This window comes from Oenanthe melanoleuca, unplaced genomic scaffold (assembly GCF_029582105.1).
Source record: "Oenanthe melanoleuca isolate GR-GAL-2019-014 unplaced genomic scaffold, OMel1.0 S001, whole genome shotgun sequence".
Lineage (NCBI taxonomy): Eukaryota > Metazoa > Chordata > Aves > Passeriformes > Muscicapidae > Oenanthe > Oenanthe melanoleuca.
In genome coordinates this window covers 8472483-8489894 of record NW_026612650.1, presented here as the reverse complement: position 1 = coordinate 8489894, position 17412 = coordinate 8472483, and the positions used below count along the sequence as shown (strand labels likewise).

General features: G+C 54.5%; 1 protein-coding gene across 5 annotated transcripts; it reads left to right on the top strand.

The window, feature by feature from the left end:
• Positions 1–3207: 3207 nt before the first annotated feature.
• On the top strand, positions 3208–8381 carry LOC130266163 (serine/threonine-protein kinase pim-1-like). Of its 5 annotated transcripts, none has more exons than XM_056515516.1 (7): positions 3208–3639; positions 3688–3738; positions 3994–4363; positions 4566–4742; positions 5017–6253; positions 7132–7257; positions 8134–8381. In XM_056515516.1, the coding sequence occupies exons 3-5, from the start codon at positions 4036–4038 to the stop codon at positions 5361–5363; spliced, it is 852 nt and encodes a 283-aa protein (XP_056371491.1). In that variant the 5' UTR covers positions 3208–3639; positions 3688–3738; positions 3994–4035; the 3' UTR covers positions 5364–6253; positions 7132–7257; positions 8134–8381. The 5 variants fall into 5 exon arrangements, with proteins under 5 accessions (XP_056371491.1, XP_056371489.1, XP_056371488.1 ...); XM_056515514.1 differs by having other exon boundaries at positions 8046–8381; XM_056515513.1 differs by lacking the exon at positions 8134–8381 and having other exon boundaries at positions 7132–7432.
• Positions 8382–17412: the final 9031 nt, after the last annotated feature.

Below are 17412 nucleotides of genomic sequence, written 5' to 3'. Positions count from 1 at the left end.
TTAGCTTGGTCTCCTTACCTCACGCCCTTTTCTCTCAGAACTCTGCTCCTGGTTGTTTCTACTGCTATCTTTGTAGCCAATGCCATTTTCTCCTCTCTCTTCCTCTCCACCGCACATCGGGCTTGGCAGCCTGGAAGGAGAGCTCTTCCGGATGGGGGGCAATGGCTTGGAGGGAAGGAGCATAGAGGGAGGAGACCTGGAAAGATTCTTGGCAGTACCGTTGGGAGACAGGTCTGCAAAGTGAAGATACAAATTTAACATAGGCCACAATGCCAAGCTAAAGCATCTAAAGCTCCATGTTGCATGGGACACATTTCCTGGAAACTTCTAAATAGCTGCACAGGGAAACATGCTCCTGCCAGCAGCCCCTTCAGGCAGGCCAGGGCCACACCCTGACCCACTTGCACAGAGCTCCCAGGGGAGCAGCCTGGCCTCTGGGCTGCCCTGGGACAGCAGGAGCCCAGAGCCCTGTGCTTTCCAGCAATGGCTCAGCTGCACATGCAGCCTCCTGCTCCTCTCCCTGCCCCACAGCTGAGCAGCCCTACAGCTCCACAGGGCACTGGGAACAGCACAGCTCATGGCAGGGGGCACCTGCAGGGCAGAACTGTTCCCTGGCAATGGGCACAGGCTCTCCAGGCTGGCACAAGACCTTTCCTCCTGCCAGAGAGCGGCCCAGCTCCCACCTTACCTCTGTGTGAGGCTGAGCCCTGCTCACAAGAAACAGGTGAGTTTGATGACCTTCCTCCTTTATCATACCATATGCATGTCCAATGGTTGAAACTCTAGAGGGACTTTTGGATTCTTGAGAAAATTTCTATGAAAAATTCTATTTTTTTATTTTTCATGGATTAAGTATGTGTTTAACTCCTCTGAACACTCTTGAGTTATCATGTCTGAAGGAAAAGGTGGAAACTTCAATGAGGGGAGGAAAGATTTCTTCTTGATGGTGGCCGTTTGTGAATACCCAGTAAAGAGCCACACAGCTGTGACTGCTATTTCTGCAAAGCTCAAAGAGCTCTCAGCAAGCAGGCAGGCCTTGCTGGTGGTTTTATAGCACCATAATATCATCCTCAGTGTTGAACCAAATCACCAAGCAGAGGAAGAACAGGAAATTTATCTCTAGTGAGACCCAACATTGATGGCCAAGAAAGAAACAGGACTTGCATCTTGTGACCATGTCCAATTTGTGGTCATCTGTGGCCACAGTCCCTGACTCGGGTGGCAGTATGAGTGATTTGGCTACTGTCAAAAAGGAGAAAGCAGAGTAAACTAATGACAGAATGTTGTGATGCCATGGGCGTCCTTGCAAGATCACCTGTAGCTGTCAGCCACCAACTCTGAATAGGGACAGCACTGACCACCATGGACCAATTTTCCCTGAACACTGGTGGGATTTTTCTCCATTTGGCTCAGGCTTTTCAGCTCCTTTCTATCCTCACCTTTTCCTTCTGTGGCCTTTCCTTTTCTGGTAGAATCCATGTTTGAACCCGTGCTTCTGTCTCACAGAAGTATCTGGGTTTGGATTTGGGAACTCCCTGGGATAGACAGCGACAGGAGCTGGTCCCCAGCCCTAGAATAAGGTGACTCCGATCACCAGCAGTGGGCACAGACAGCAGAGCCAGACGCGTCTCCTGCCGCTGTGTCCGTGTCACCCACAACCTTCCCAGCCCCAGCGCGGGGCTGCCCCTTTGTGACGCGCTCGCCCGTGGTTCTCTCATTTCCATGGCCACAGAACCCCCGCCCCAGCTCCATCCCTTTCCCTTCCCTTCCCAAGGGCAGCCAGCCCTGGGTCCGGCCCTGCCAGGCCTGAGGGTTTGACACTGTCTAGGAAGCTGATGCTTTCCAAAGCTGCTTTTCAAGGCCTTCATTTCTGTAATTCCCACTCAGTTCTGGGTTGCAGCTTGTTGACTGGGGATTTTGTTTATTTCTCTTCACAACAAATAAAGTGCTGTGACTCCCAGGCGTTGGAAGTAAAAGAAGCTTTGCACTCCCCAGTAGATGACCCCGAATTCAGTTGGCCGATATCATTAGGGAACTGACCATCCAAACGTTCCACCTTTGCTCTGCTTCATTGCTTCAGGGGTTTATTCCCTGCTTTCTTTATTGCACACCCAACATAAACAGGATTTGCCTCAAAATATTTCTGATCTTGGCGCTTCTGACAATTCAAAAGTTTCTTAATGGAAATGGCATGGGGCAGATTCTTCTGAAATACTATGCAACAGAGCGGTTAAAACTAATCATGCTTGATTTGGCAGAACTGAGCATGAGCCAAGGCACCAGTGGGTCTGATCCCTTTTCCTGCATCAGCAAAATTATTTCTTCAAGTCTCATCTTTCCTATCTCTTCAAAGAAGCTTTTCACTCTTCATTCAATGGCCCCAGTATTTAGTGGGCAAATATGATCAGTGTATCTGTAGGGTGGAAATTGGCCATGCAAACGTTCTCCTTCATTGTGGCAGGGGTTTATTCCTGCTTTTTTTCTGCAGACACACCCAAACCCAACACTACAACACCAGCCAATGATTCCCATTTTGACCGTCCCTGAAAATTCAGAACCATCCTCAGAGTGTTTCCCTGTTCCCATGGACAGGCTCCAAGGCTGGGCTCTCACTGGCACGGAATGAAGAAGAGCTGCTGCACTTGCCAGTGGCTCAGGGGCTCACGATCAGTGCTTTGAATGCAGCTTTTGTGCACACTCTGCCTCCCTGAGCCGAGCAGCATTCCTGGGCATGGACACCCCTGCTGCAGCCAACATCCTCTCAGCACAGCTGCAGGAATGAAATTGCAGCAAGTCCCGCCTGAAGGAGTCTCCAGTCTGCTGCAGCCCTTCACCTGCAGTGGAATCATCTTGTGCTGCCATGGGGGAGCAAAGGGAGTGAGGGGCTCTTTGCAGATGCGGGTCTCCTCAATGTGCTGCTGCTGCTGCCCTCCCTGGGCCTGATTCAGCTGCTGGTGCCTTTCCCCCACAGCTGTACTAGGAGCCTGCCTGGAAAAATGACACTGCCAGTTCAAGTGACAGCCACCCATCCCTGCCATGGCCCTGCCCACAGGGCGTCCTGCCTACCAAACTGCTCCAGTCAGGTGACGTTAGACAACATAAAAACACATTCAAACAATGCATTTTCCACATTCTGTTAAAATCATGGCCACACAGTACACATGTTTGGGGCAGACTGCTGTCGGCAGAATGGGGGCAGCCCATTTTGAAGCTCTTTTGAAGAGCCTCTGGCAGAGCTCCTCGCTCCGGTGGTGCCGGTGCTGGAGCAGCACCGTGTTTTGGCTCCGCCTGGCGCGGGCCCTGGCCCGGCCCCGGCCCCGAACGAGGCCCCTCCCGCGGCTCCGCCCGCAGCCGCCCCGCAGCCGCCCGGCTCCCGGCCCGAGGCCGGCGGCTTCCCCGGTGCGAGCCCCGCCGCCCGTCAGCTCGGCCGCCGGCCCCGAGCCGCCTGAGCCCGGGGCGGCTCGGGAAGCAGCAGCGCCCGGGGCGGACGGGTGCCCCGGGCAGAATGGCGAGGGCGCCGTGCCGTCCGCACGGGCGGAGAAGCCTCCCCTGGAGCAGCTCTAGCGGGAGGGCCCGCTGCTGGGGAGCGGCGGCTGCGGCAGCGTTTACGCCGGGACCCGGCTCGCCGACGGCGCCCCGGTAAGAGACGAGCGGCGAGCTGAGCCCGGCGCTGGCCTTGGCTTGCAGGTGGCCATCGGGCGAGTGGCCCGGGATCGCATCTGGGAGTGGGCGCGGCTGGTGAGTGAGCGGGGCCAGCGGGAGCAGCCGGCGGGGCGTGCCGGGCGGGGCGAAGTCCAGGCCCGGCAGGGTGGGTGGCAGCCGGGACGCTGCGAGGGGAGCGAGCGTGGAGGGAGCGTGGAGGGAGCGTGGAGGGAGCGGGGACCGCGCAGCGTCCCGGGCCGGGCAGTGGCGAGCTGCGGCGGGGCCGGGCAGGGGGTGCCGAAGGCGCGGCGCAGCATCGGCCCCGCTGACGGCATCGCGGTCCCCCCGCAGCACGACGGCGCCCTTGTGCCCCTGGAGCTGGTGCTCAAGTGGATGGTGTCGTGCCCTGGCTTGAGCGGCATCTTGCGGCTCCTGGACTGGTTCGAGCTGCCCGACGGCTTCGCGCTGGTCATGGAGCGTCCGGAGCGCTGCCGGGACCTGTGGCACTTGCTGGAGGCGGGCGGGTCCCTGCCAGAGCCCGTGGCGCGGGGGCTGTTCCGCCAGGTGCTGCAGGCCGTGCGGCACTGCACCAGCCGCGGCGTCCTGCACCGCGACATCAAGACCGAGAACATCCTCGACGACCTGGCCACCGGCGAGGCCAAGCTCATCTACTTCGGCTGCGGCACCATCCTCCAGGACACCTTCTTCACCTGGATGGCAGGTGAGCCCAAAGCCAGGGCCCAGCCGTGCAGCAGAGGTTCTCTCTTTTGCTGGCACAGGGGGAAGACAGAAGTAGGGGGAATCCTTCTTCAGCCGGCTGCAGCCAGGCTGCTTTTCGGCGGGGGCAGGGGCCGGCTGTTGTGGAGCTGGCTGGGAGGGAAGGGAGCAGCATCGGCCTGATGAGCTGCATCTGTGTCCCATAGGAACGCAAGAGTACTACCTGCCGGAGTGGATCCTCTTTGGCTGCTTCCACGCCCAGCCAGCCACTATCTGGTCCCTGGGCATCCTGCTCTATCACCTGGTGTGTGGGCACCTTCCTTTCAGAACCGGAGGGGGCATCGTCCAGGGCCAGCTCTTCTTCCTGCCCCGGGTGTCTCAAGGCAGATGTGGCTTCAAGGCACGGGATCAAGAACGGGTTTGGGCGTGGGCAGCTGGCACATCAGTGTCCTGCTCTTCCAGCTTGGGAGGAGGTCGATCTCCTGTGCTTAGCTGGAGGAGGCGGCACGTGTGCCTCTGTGCTGCTCATCTCCGAAAGGGAAGATGGATGGGAAGCTTTGTGTGCAGCTCCGAGCACTCCTACTGTGGCGTGGGCACCGTGGAATCTGGGAGAGCATGGCCAGGAGCTGACCAGCAGTTACTGGTTTCTCTCTGCAGATTGCCAGCACCTCATCAGGTGGTGTTTATCCATGGACCCTGCAGACAGGCCATGCCTGGAAGACCTTGTAGAACATTCTTGGCTGCAGAAGCCCCACCTGGCCCAGGAGACAGCCGAGATCCATCCCTCTGCACAGCAGGATCCAAGAGCTCAACAAGTACCAGCTGCTCACGTCTCATGGCGCTCAAAGAAATCCCCAGAGCGTTTCCCTGCGGCCGTGGCACGGAGCAGAGAGTGCGGCCCAGGAGATGCTTCCGCAGGTTCCCGCGAGTTGTGGAGGGAGCGGCTCAGGGCTCCCCGTAATGTTGGAGAAGTCTTGGCACAGTGCGGTGAAGTTTCCCCGTAGTGGAAAAGGGGAAACATCCCCCTGCAGCTCAATGGCATCGTGGTGTCCCTGCAAGCCGAGGCACAGCTGGCGTGTTCTTGAGGAGCGCGACGCAGAGCCGGAGAGCCATTCTCAAGCTGGTCGCTGGTGGGGCAAAGCCGATGGGCTTTGGTTTGGCCCCTTCCTGGAGGACACGCTCTGCACCCCAACGAAATCAAGATGAGTCCCCAGCCGGCGCAGGGGCGGGGGGATGCTCGTGCTTCCAGGCACGGCAGGGCTCGGCCTGGCCACGCGCCGCAGGTTCCCCGCTCGGCAGCAATGGAGAATATTGATCTTTCCGCCGCCCGCCCGGCTGCTTTTTGGCGGGACAGGGGACGGGTGTTGTGGAAGGGCAGCTGGCTCTTGTCCTCGCTGAGACCTTCTGCCAGCATGCCTGCCACGGGCTGGGGTGGGGCCAGCCAGCCTGACCAAAGCATCCATCCATGTGGATGGGAAGTGGCAGAGGGGGATGGGATCTGAAGCCATGCCCCAGCTGTTCTGCTTTGCAGGCCCTTGAGGAAGGGATGGGCTTATGGGTGGGAAAGGTGGGGTTTTTCCCACCCTTGGAGAGGTTTCATTCTCGACTGGAGTGGTCAGACCCTCCCCAGGCCCATGAAATGGTGATAACCTTTGGCGCTTTTTCTTGTTCCCAGGTCTTGTTTGGAACTGACTTTCATGCAATTGTTCTTTGTTTTTTCCAGGAAGATTGCACCCGGTGCCTGGACCGGGTGGGGAAGCGCCGGCACCGTCCGTGGAGCCCGTCCAGTGCCGGCACTACCCCGGGGGGGCCACGGTGTTCGGGGACATCCCCTTCAGGAAGGACGAGGGCCTCGTGTGGGATCAGCTCCTCTCCTGGCAGCAGGTCTCCAGAGGTGGGTACCTGGTTCCACAGCACAGGTGGCAGAAGGGCTCGGGGCAGAGGGCAGTGGGCACACGAGAATCTTGCTCTTGCAGCTGCTGAGGAGGTTGCTGTGCTGTGCTTAAGCAGAAGAGGTGGAGCGTGGCCTGCCATGCTGCTGTCCTCTAAAAATGAGAGCATGGCTTGGGAGGTTTGGGCTCTGAGCACAGCCAGCAGCCTGGCCCTCGCACAGGCCGTGGTGGGACACGGGGGACAGGAGCCTGCTGCGACTGACCGTGGCTTTCTGGTTTCTCTCCCCAGGCTACCAGCACCTCATGCCATGGAAACGGCACCACTTGGCTGCCAGTCTGGGAGGGCTGGAGGGCGGCGGGTGTTCACTTGTAGTCAAAAATAAATATTTTCCTTGTCATTATCATCATCATCAGAGCATTTCTTTCATCCTTTTCCAAGCTTTGGCCTCCCTTTTTCCACAGATACCTTTTTTTGTCCTTCCTCAGCCACTTGCTGACATTTGGGATGGTGGGGATTAAGCAATGGTAAAAATTCAGCAGCGGCTCCTGTTGCCAACTGCAGCAGCCCCTTCAAGGACCCTGAGCTTCCAGCAAGGTCTGCGTGTGCCTTGCAGGGATGGAGCTGTCAACCCACTGCAAAAGCTGGGAGGAAATCAGAAGCAGCAAAATGCCATTTTGGCTCAAAGGCTGCCCAGTTTCTTCATGTTTTCCTCTACTCCAAGATAGGCAGGCAGGGCTGGACTCCAGCAAGGTTCAAGTTCTCGGTGCTCCCTGGCATCACAGGGATCAAGTAAACTCTTGTATGCACTGATTCCTACTGAAGGAAGAAAGGAGATGTCGCGAGATGGAACATCCTTCTTTTTTTCTTTTGTCTCCCCAGGAGACCTTCGGACAGAGAAATGCCCACATGGGCTTTATGTGACCCTTCCCAGCCAGCCCTTCACTCACTCCCGGGTCTCATGTGCTCCTCAGGCTTCACTGGCTCACTAAACTCAGAGGAGCTCTGGTAGGAGAAAACGCTGCCTGGCGTGGGGCTCTTTGATCCCTGTCTCATCTTGCTTCCATTTGTCCCACTCTTCCACCCATCTAAGAGACCAGAGGGTCCCCCACACTCCAGGGTACTGCACCAGATCGGGGACGCGTTCCCTGCTCCTGTCCTTGGTGGCCTTGGGGAGGCTCCAGTGCCCTCCCTGTGTGCCAGCAGCGCCCGAGGAGCAGCTGCACAAGTGCAGAGCCTGAAGCACAATCCCCAGTGCACACAAATGAGAACTGGGATTTTAGGCAGCAGAAGCTAAATCCATCTGCTCGCTGCCCTTCCTAGCCATGGCCACGCTGATGCAGTCAGAAGAATTGCCCCTGCCCAGGAAGCTCTCAGGTAGAATACAGGAGCAAAAGCCACGTGTTTCTGAAGTGCTAGCTGCCACTTCCTCAGGTGTTCCTGTAACAGAGTATGTGTAAGACTTTGCTAATCAAACCTTGCTAAATTAGGGAACATGGCCAAAAGACCACTGAAACTTGCTTAAGCTACATTATGTTTTAAATAACCACAAATATCCTGTATGTGTAAGGCTTTGCTAATCAAACCTTGCTAAATTAGGGAACACGGCCAAAAGACCACTGAAACTTGCTTAAGCTACATTATGTTTTAAATAACCACAAATATCCTGTATGTGTAAGGCTTTGCTAATCAAACCTTGCTAAATTAGGGAACATGGCCAAAAGACCACTGAAGCTTGCTTTAGGTAGCAGAAAGATTATGTTTCAAATAACCACAAACATCCTGTATGTGCCCAGTTTGTGGATGCTTGCAAAAAAAAGATAGGAAAGAGCCAACCAACGGCTAAGAGAGGAAGACTACAGCCTTCCTCCCCACGACCACCAGCAGCCAAGGAAAAAGACCCCCAGCAAATGGTTGCGCAGACGCAGAAAGAGCGTGAGAAGATGCTGAAAGGCACGTACATGGAAGAAGATATAAATAAATGATGGACTGAAATGAAGTGGGGTGTGTGCCGTTGGTGGAGCAGAGACTCCCTGGATGCCCAGCGCTGATTTGCTTGCTGCCGATTGCTCAATAAATTTTCTATTTCCATCTATTGGAGTTGATTAATTTATTACAAATAAATTTATAACATTCCCTCCAATTACTAAAGGATTTTGACTATTTTTACCATTTCAAAAATTTCTGTGTGTCCCTGTGAGCGAATAAGTACCACAAAACTTTGAGGTACTGCCAAGGCAGAACTTGTTCATTTCTGTTTTCCTGATGATTTTATCATCTCATCCAGACTCTGAAAGCAAACCGATGCTGTAGACCAAATACTTGCCTTGGAATCACAGGCACTTTCCGTGCCCTGGCTGTTTTTATCTGCTGCTCCACGGCCTTCGGCTGAGCGCGGGGAGGCCGGGCCTGGGCCCCTCAGGATGGCGCCGGGAGCGCCCGGGGCAGCGGGCAGGGCCGGCTCTGAGGGGCGGCACAGGCTGCATTTCCCCCGAGCGAGCGGCCAGCGGTGGGGAAAGGCGCGGCGAGAGGGGCAGGCACTCTGGGAAGCGGCGGCCAGTCGCCAATTGCCGCTCCCGCAGCCGCTGTCAGGGCCGTGTCTCCTGCAGTCGCTGGCGCTGCACCTGCAGGGCCGCGTCCGGCTCTGCTGGGCTCCCTGCACGGCCGGCAAGGACAGGGACACACTGCAGCTGGAGCCCAGCAGGGACACCCAGGGGCTGCCAGGGCTGGAGCAGCTCTCCTGCAAGGGAAGCCTGGCACAGCCGGGCTTCTTCAGCCTGAAAAAGAGACTTAGGCTTAGGCTTTACCCAACTGCGGTCTTCCAGTACCTGACAGCAATCTACAAGAAAGCTGGAAAGGGACTTTGTACAAGGGCAGGCAGAGAGAGCACATGGGAGAATGGATCCAAAGTGAAAGAGAGTAGCTTTAGATGAGAGATTCAGAAAAGAGACTTTCTGGGAGCACACTGCCCAGAGAAGCTGTGCATGCCCCATCCCTGACAGTGTACGAGGCCAGGCTGGATGGGGCTCAGGACAAGTCGGTCTGGTACAAGGGGTCCCCAGGCACAGCACGGGGGTTGCAGCGATGTGATCTTCCAGGTCCCTTCCAAGCCAAAGCATGCCATGAGTCCGTGATGCTGGGATACCTCCCCTCCTCATCCTCTGGCAGAAAAAGAAACTTGGCACCAAGTTCCACACTGCAGACCATGTCTTTGGCAGCCTGCAACTGTCTCAAAAGAGAATTAAAAGAGATGACAATACTGACACGATTTCTCTTTTCTACTTGAAATTTCAGTGCTCCGCTCCTGTCCACACCAGCAAAACTGTCAGAAGAAGCAATTCTTCCCCACCAAATGCCTCATCTCACCCAAACAAAAAGCCACAAGCCAACATTCTTCTTTATTCCTTCATTGCTTTATTTAGTTCTTTCTCTAATAGGAAGTCCCTTCATTGTTTATTTCTTTCTTTGTTCGTTTCGTTCCGCGGGGCGCGCGGCGGCTCCTCCGTTGGGTTCGCGGAGGCCACGGAAGAACGGCCGCGCGCTCCGGCGGCTCCGCAGCAGCAGCAGGAGGGAGGGAGGCACGGAGGGAGGGAGGGAGGGGGAATCCTTCTTCAGCCGGGTCAGACAAGCTGCTTTTGGGTGGGGCAGGGGCCCACAGAAGGAGAGATGGCCGAGGGCTGGGCAGGGCTGGCAGGGCCAGAGGCACCCAGGCCTTTGTGCCCTGGGCTGGGCAGCGCTTCTGGAGCCCCACAGAAGGAACTTTCCTTGCAGGGGCTGCACTTTGCTTCTGCCTCGGCCCTCCCTGAGCAGGCTGGCAGGGCTGCAGGTTGATGACATTTGTCCTTGCTGCCCCTCCCATCCCACTGCCCCAGGAACAGCCCCGAGCCACCCATGAGGGACAGGCCCTGCTGTGCCAGGCCTGGGCTCAGGCCTTGGCCTTTCTGCTGCCTCCAAGCAGCCCAGGCCTTGCTCAGCATTGCAGTTCCTGCTCTCAGCCTTTGGCTCCTGCAATCCTGGCCTCAAGGATCTGCTCTCACCAGTCCCTGGGGAGCCTTTGGCAGTCCCTGCCCTCAGTGGGGCCAGTGATGCTCCAAGGGACTTGGAGTTTTACTTCTGACTCCTTGAGCAGCTTCTTCAAAGTTCTCTTAGTGCCTGAAGGGTCCTGGACTCAGCCGCAAATCTCCCCAAAGTGGAGGTCATTAAAATACAGAAAGATTACAGGAGCTCTTTGTCTTCCTTCGTCTTCATGTGTCAAGGAAGGAGATTTCAAAATGCACCTCATGATTTTTTTCTTTTTTAATCAAGGGCATAATATTTTAATTTTTCAGTTCAGGCTAGAGGGGACTTAAGCATTTCTTAAGTAATCTCAATGCTGAATGTCTCCTTAGGAGGTTTGGGCACAGACCAAGAATGAGCTTCTTGCAGCTGAGCCTATTTGGACAAACTGCTCCTCTCCCCCAAATTCACTGTGTCTGAAATTGGCTACGTAGGACTGAAATCCCGAAACATTTAAACAAAATTATGCATTTTTCTTTGTAAATAAAATGTATAAAAATAATTTATAATTAAAAGTGATAATAATAGTTAAAAGTATAATAATAGTTTTCTTTTTTAATATTATATTATTCTAAATTTTATTATCTTATACTTATTAAAAAAACCTATACATTTTTAGCAACCAAAAAAATTTTGGTTCATTGGTTCTAAGTAACACAATTCCCTTCATTAGTTAATTGACCAGTATTGGCTATTCATTTGTTCATTAGTCCTTTTTATAGTCCTTTAATATTGTTTTAAAACATTTTCTCAGGTGGGGTAAACGGGGCCACTTTGGGGTCACTGGACATTTCTGGGGCAGTTTTGGGCCTGTGGAGGGAATTTAGAAAGAACTTGAGGGTCTGGAGGACACTTGGGGGAGCTGGGTGGGCACTCAGAGGGACACTAAGGAACAATGAAGAAAACGTCAGGCACCGTGGGGAGCTCTTGGGGGTCCAGGGAGGCACTTGGAGGTCAGGGAGGGCGTCAGCCCCCCCACACACTCCCAGCAGTGCTGCCTCCTTTTGGACAAAACCAAATACTGCAGCCCCCTCCCCTGAGGAGTGCTGCACCCTTGTGGACACAGCCTGCTACTGCAACCCCGACCTGATCAGTGCTGCCTCCTTGTGGAAAAAGTCTGGTACAGCGGCCCCCCTCCCCCCCCCTTAGCAGTGCTTCCCCCTTGTGGACCCTGCATGGTACTGCAGCCACCCCTTCCTGAGGAGTAATGCCCTCTTGTGGACATGGACCAGTACTGCAGACTCCCCTTGTTCAGTGCTGTCCCCTTGTGGACAAAACCTGGCAATGCAGAACCCCTCTTCCCAAGCAGTGGTGCCCAATTTTGGACACAGACTGTAACTGCAGTCTTCCTCCCGAGCAGTTCTGTCCCCTTGTGGACACAGCATGGTACTGCAGCTCCCCTCCCCAAGCCGTGTTACCCCCTTGCAGGCACAGCATGGTACTGCAGCCCCCTGCTTCTGAACAGAGCTGCCCCTTTGTGGACACAACATGGAACTACAGCCCACCCCCCTTCCCCAAGCAGTGCTTCCCCATTGTGGACACATCCTGGTACTGCAGCCCCCATCTTCCTAGCAGTGATGCCCTCTTGTGGACATATACTGCAGCTGCCTCCTACTCCTACCAAGTACTTCAGCCTGCCCCCTGAGCAGTGCTGCCCTCTGTGGACACAGTTTGGTGCTGCAGCCCCCGTATTCTGAGCATTGCTGCCCTCTTGTGGACACAACCTGGTAGTGCAGCCCCCCCGAGCAGTTCTGACCCCTTGTAGACACAGAATGATACTCCAGCACCACCCCCCCCACCATGAGTAGTGCTGCCCCCTTATGGACACAGCAGGGGACTGCAGTCCCCTCCTTTTCTGAGTACTGCTACCCCATTCTGGATACAACCCAGTGCTGCAGCCCCCCCATTCGAGCAGTGCTGTCCTCTTGTGGACACAACATAGCCGTGTAGCCCGCCCCCCAAGCAGTGCTGCCCTATTGTGGACACAACCTGATACTGTACCCACACCCTCCTTCAGCAGAGCTGCTCCCTTGTGGACACAGCCCAGTACTGCAGCCCCCCACCCCCTGTGCCTAGCAATCTAGCTCCTTTGTAGACAAAACACTGCCCTCTCTCCCCAAAATTGCTGCCCCCTTGTGGATAGAGCCCCGTACTGCAGCCCACCCTTTCAAACAGAGTTGCACTGTTGTGGACAGAAGCCGGTACTGAAGCCTCCCCCCGGGAGCAGTCCTGCCTCCTTTTGACAAAGCATGGTACTGCAGTATCCCCCTTCCGAGCGGTGCTGCCCCTTTGTGGACACAGGTCAGTACAGCAGCCTTCCCACAGAGCAGTGCTGCACCCTTGTGGACACAGCATGGTACTGCAGCCCCCATCCACCCAGCAGTACTGCCTTCTTGTGGACACTATCCGGTACTGCAGTCCCACCCTCCGAACAGTGCTGTCCAATTGTGGTCACAGCATGATACTGCAGCCCCCCCTCCCCCGAGCAGTGCTGCACCCTTTGTGGACATAACTTGGTACTGCAGTCCCCCTCCCAAGTAGTTCTGATGCTTTGTAGACACAGCATGATACTCCAGCACACCCCCCCCACCCCCGCCTTGAGGAGTGCTACCCTCTTGTGGACACACTCACGGGGTTTTCTCTCTCGAGGTTTCAGAGGGTGCACACTCCTTTTGTCCTAAACCCCTGGCCTCACGTTGTCCTCTTCCTTTCCCCATTGCCCGAGGTACTAGGAAGGTACAGCCTTCCTGACCGGCCTGCCCAATATTCCCTCTTAAACATAGCATTTCTCCCCACAGTTGAGATTTTCAGGCTTGTGCAGACATTTGTCTGTTTCAGGTGCCAAGCTCTCTGGGCCCAGTATCCAACCTGCTGCCCAAAGTCAGTAGAAATGTTATGACCCATTTCAAAGACTTGAACACTCATGCCTTCACCCATCAAATAATTTGTACAGATATTAGCACACATCTTTCCTCTCACACTAATCTTTCCTATGCTGATGACAGCCTTCAGCCTGACCTCTCTGCTATTGTAGTTCCATGGACAGAGGTTATTGTCTCTTCCCCCTTCCATGTGCAGGCCGGTGTTCAGCCATCTTCAGGACAGAAGGGCCCCACCCCACATCACTGTGACCTGGGAAGACAAAAAAAACATCATTGCAAAAGTCCCCTCCTCCTTCTTCTCAGGCATTTTGCCCTGGCAGCAGGGCTTGCTGCTGGGTGCCACAGGGAAAAGAAGACTCCTGTGACACTGTGAGGCCCCATGGAACCAAACATCCGTTGTGACACTACAGAACCTCACAGAAGCAAGGAGCCTTATTGACAGTGCAAGGCCCCAGGAAACCAAGGAATCTAAAGGCCTCAAACATTCCTTGCATGGTTCTGCCTTGGGAATATAAATCTCCATGGTGGCATCTTGGCACACACTTGAGAAGTGTGTCTGTTTGAAGTGGGGAAACTTTTAGAAGTTTTAGATTGCTTCAAAAAGATTAAAGGTAGAAAAACCCTGGTTGCTTGAGTGCACCCAGTTCTCCAACCAAAGCAAGTCCCAGGTGAGTGAGGACAGACAGGATGAGGTTGGGCAGTGTGGAGCAAAGTTACCCACATTGAGTCAGACCTCAAGGCACAGCTTCTCTGAGCAGCCCAGACCTTCTGAGGAAAGACCCTGGATCAGTATCAATCACAGAATGCTACAATCAACTCCTCTCTAAAGAGAAACAGTAATAAAAGACATGCTTTAAAATAGGAACACTTACTTCTAACAAGTTCTTTGAAATATTTCTTCATAACTGTGGAAAAAACTTCCTAATGAACTGCACCAGAGCAGAGGGAAATCAAGGCAGAACCATGGTTTTGTCAAGACTTGCTTGATCCCAATGAGCCCCGTGGTGCATTTGGTGCCAAACCCTGGAACCTCAGTGCCTGAGAAGAGATTGCACAAGCCTTTCCAGGAGTCCAAAGAAGAAAAATCCAAAGTGTCTCAAAGCATTAATGGGTCCCACTGAGGTCCATCCCCAACACAGGCTCTTCATGGACTCCTTAAGGGAGAGAATTGGAGGCCAGGATTGCCGAAAAACCACAGGGAGACTCAGAGAAGAAAGAAGAAAGGAAAGAACTTTAAAAAAGCTGAAGTACCTTGAAGCATTAATGAGACCACTGAGTGTTGTTACTGATAAAGGCTCTCAAGGGACTAATTAAAGCAGATAACTGGAGGCCATGATTGCACAAAGCTATCAGAGACTCCAAGGCAAAAGCAATATCCAAAGCCCTCTGAAAAACCTTTAGTCCTTGGGAGCATCAAGGAGCCCCCAGGGCCATTCCTGACAAAGGCTCCCCAGAAACTAGTCCCAGCAGATCCCTGATGCCACTGGGATGGGGGGAGATGCTGAGGGCAGGACAAGGGGTGACAGTGCCCAGCCTTGATGGGGCTGTGCCAGGAGGCCCCAGTGGCTCAGGACAAGATGTCTCCTCACAGCCCTTGGTGGCGCAGACTGTGGTGTGCCCCAGGGCACCAAGACGTGGCTTCTCTTTGTCCCCACCTGTCATCTGTGCCTACATTTCTGTGCTCTGATTGAGCCTTGGGGACACTTTCTCAGTTGTGTCCCTCAGTGGGACCCATTAAAACTTTAAGAAATTTTGGAGTTTGATTCTGACTTGGAGTTCTTGAGAGGTTTCTCCAGCTCCCTCTCAGGGACTGATGTTCAGGGCCTCAGCACAAACCCCAAGAGGGTCACTCAAGTCCTTGTGCTGTGTTTGTGCTGCTGAGCTGGGCTGGGCTCCTTGTACAGGCACAGCTCCTGGCAAGGGCAGCGCTACAGAGAGACAGCTCTGCCCAGAAGCAGCTCCTGTGCACAGCCCAGCAGGGCTGGGGCACTGCCTGCAGCCACCCCGGGCACAGCACAGAGGCACAGAGGGATTAAACTCAGCCTGGGCTGGGAGCTCACTGAGGGCTCACTGGAGCAGAAATCCTCACAGTGTTTGAAACAGCCACTCTCTCTGGCTGTGGGAAGATAAGCTGCAGCTCCTGCAGGGATCTCCTGAAGCAGCACATCCCACAGCTTTGAGGACCTTCCAGGAGGACTCTCAGAGCTGCTGCAGTGCAGAGGATGTGGCCCTAGGGCAGGGCTGGGTTTCCCTGCTGCAGCACCTGCGGCACAGCCCCAGGCCGCTCCCTGTGTCCAGGCTCTGCTGCAGGGCTGAGCAGCCGGGGCTGCAGCCAGGGGTGCCCAGGGCTGCCTGCAGAGCAGGGTCCTGCAGCCCAGGGCACTGTGCTGGGACAGGGACTCTGCTGCCTGCCAGGGACAGCTCTCAGCCAGCCCGGGGAGCTGCTCCCAGCATTGGGGGAGAAGCTGTGGGGGCAAGGAGAGACCCTGAGCAGGGCAGGTGCTGCTGCTGAGAGGTGCTGGGTGGGGCAGGACTGCTCCCAGCTCCAGACCAGCCTGGGCACAACTCTGGAGAACACTTCCCAAAAGAAGGTGAGCCTGAGATTGCTGTAAAGATCAGGAGAGTTCCTGTGAGTGTTTTCAATTTCCTGTTTGGAGAAGGATGGGAAGGTTGGGGTGATGACAAAAAGATTTTTGGTTTTTATACTTTTTTCATAAAATTGTAACTCTGTAAACTATTATTATATAGTTATATAACTACAAACCTTAATTATCTCTAGTACACCTCCGAACCTTTCTTTTAGATTTGTGAGCAATAAGCTGACCTTCTAAATACATTCCTGAAATACTGTGTAGTCCTTCTATCAGGAGGAAGATCTACAAGAAGAACATTTTGGTTTTTAACCAGAATATTTGTAAGAACAAAATAGGGGCAAAGCAACCATTGGACTTACTGAAATGGGATTACCCAGGGATATGTAACAGGGGCAATTGACTCTCCTAATGGATGTTCTTGTTAAATACTCTAATTAATCAACAGTAATAAACTGTTAAAATCAAGGGCCTGGTTTGCCCCATTCCCGCTAGGATACATGGAAACTTCCAAAAAATGGTCCGTTTTTTACTTTACTGTTCTAAAATTGTTTCAAGGGGGTTTTCTCTTTTGATTACAGACAACAAGGGGATAAGAGGAGCAGAACAGGAATTGTACTCAGAGAATCACAGACCATTCTGATTTGAAAGGGACACGCAGTATCACCAAAGTAAAGTTTGAACATTTACAGGGACTCCAGATCTGTAAGTTTGGGTGGCCAGTCTCTCTGCTGGGAGCCTCCCAAAGGGCCTTCAGCCACTCCTCAGCCCTGGGCAGCACCAGCATCCCCTTTGCAGGACCCAGCAGGGCTCTCCTGAGCTGCCCTTGCCCACCTGCAGACAGACCCTGCCCCAGGCAGGGCTCTGCAGACAGGCAGGTTTCTGTGGGGCTGGGCAAGGGCACAGAGGGTGGGATGGGCTCTGTGAGCCTGGCAGGGACAGGGCAGTTCTCAGGAGGGAAATGTCCAGGCCCAGGAAGATGCTCAGGGAAGGAGAGGGGGCTGAACAGAGCAATGCTGAGGGCAGGAGGGCACTGTTGGTGTGTGGGAGGTGCCGTGCACAGCTGGGTACGGGAACACTGCCCTGAGTGCCCAGCTGTCTCTGCCCTGCCCTCTCAGGCACAGCACCACAGCATCTTCTCTTGTTTCTGCACTCCTCTGATACTGTCATTATAATCTGCTGCTCTCAGGGAGGCTCTGGGATTGCAGCAGCTGAGTCAGGTACTGCCCTTGGGATTCCTGCCAGGCAGGGGTGTCCATGGGAATGGGGTGTCCAAGCTTCCCTGGGACCTGTGTGGCTGTGGGCAAAGCAGTCCATGGGAAAGGGGAATGAGCTGAGCCCTCTCCCTGAGATTCCATCATGGGCACACTTAGGGGTCTCCTTGCTGTGTCCTTCCAATCTCTGAGCTGCTCTCCTGGGCGCAAATCTGGGCCAGAGCCTCTCAGAGTTCCCTGAATGTCCCACGGGGAAGTGCAGAGATGCCACAGATGAGGAAATGCTGTTGGGTTTTCCAAGGGAACCGTGAGTGTCCTTGGCAGAAGGAGGTGCTGACACCTTGCTCAGAAACCTTTAGAGAGGGTGAGACATTCAGGGATCCCTCTGCTCTGGGCAGGGTCTGGTTTATCCCAGGGTGA

Coding starts and splice junctions, on each gene's coding strand:
- LOC130266163 (XM_056515516.1), top strand. CDS start 4,036: ATGGTGTCGTGCCCTGGCTTGAGCGGCATCTTGCGGCTCCTGGACTGG. Junction 4,364..4,565: donor CTTCTTCACCTGGATGGCAG/GTGAGCCCAAAG, acceptor TGTGTCCCATAG/GAACGCAAGAGTACTACCTG. Junction 4,743..5,016: donor CCTGCCCCGGGTGTCTCAAG/GCAGATGTGGCT, acceptor TTCTCTCTGCAG/ATTGCCAGCACCTCATCAGG.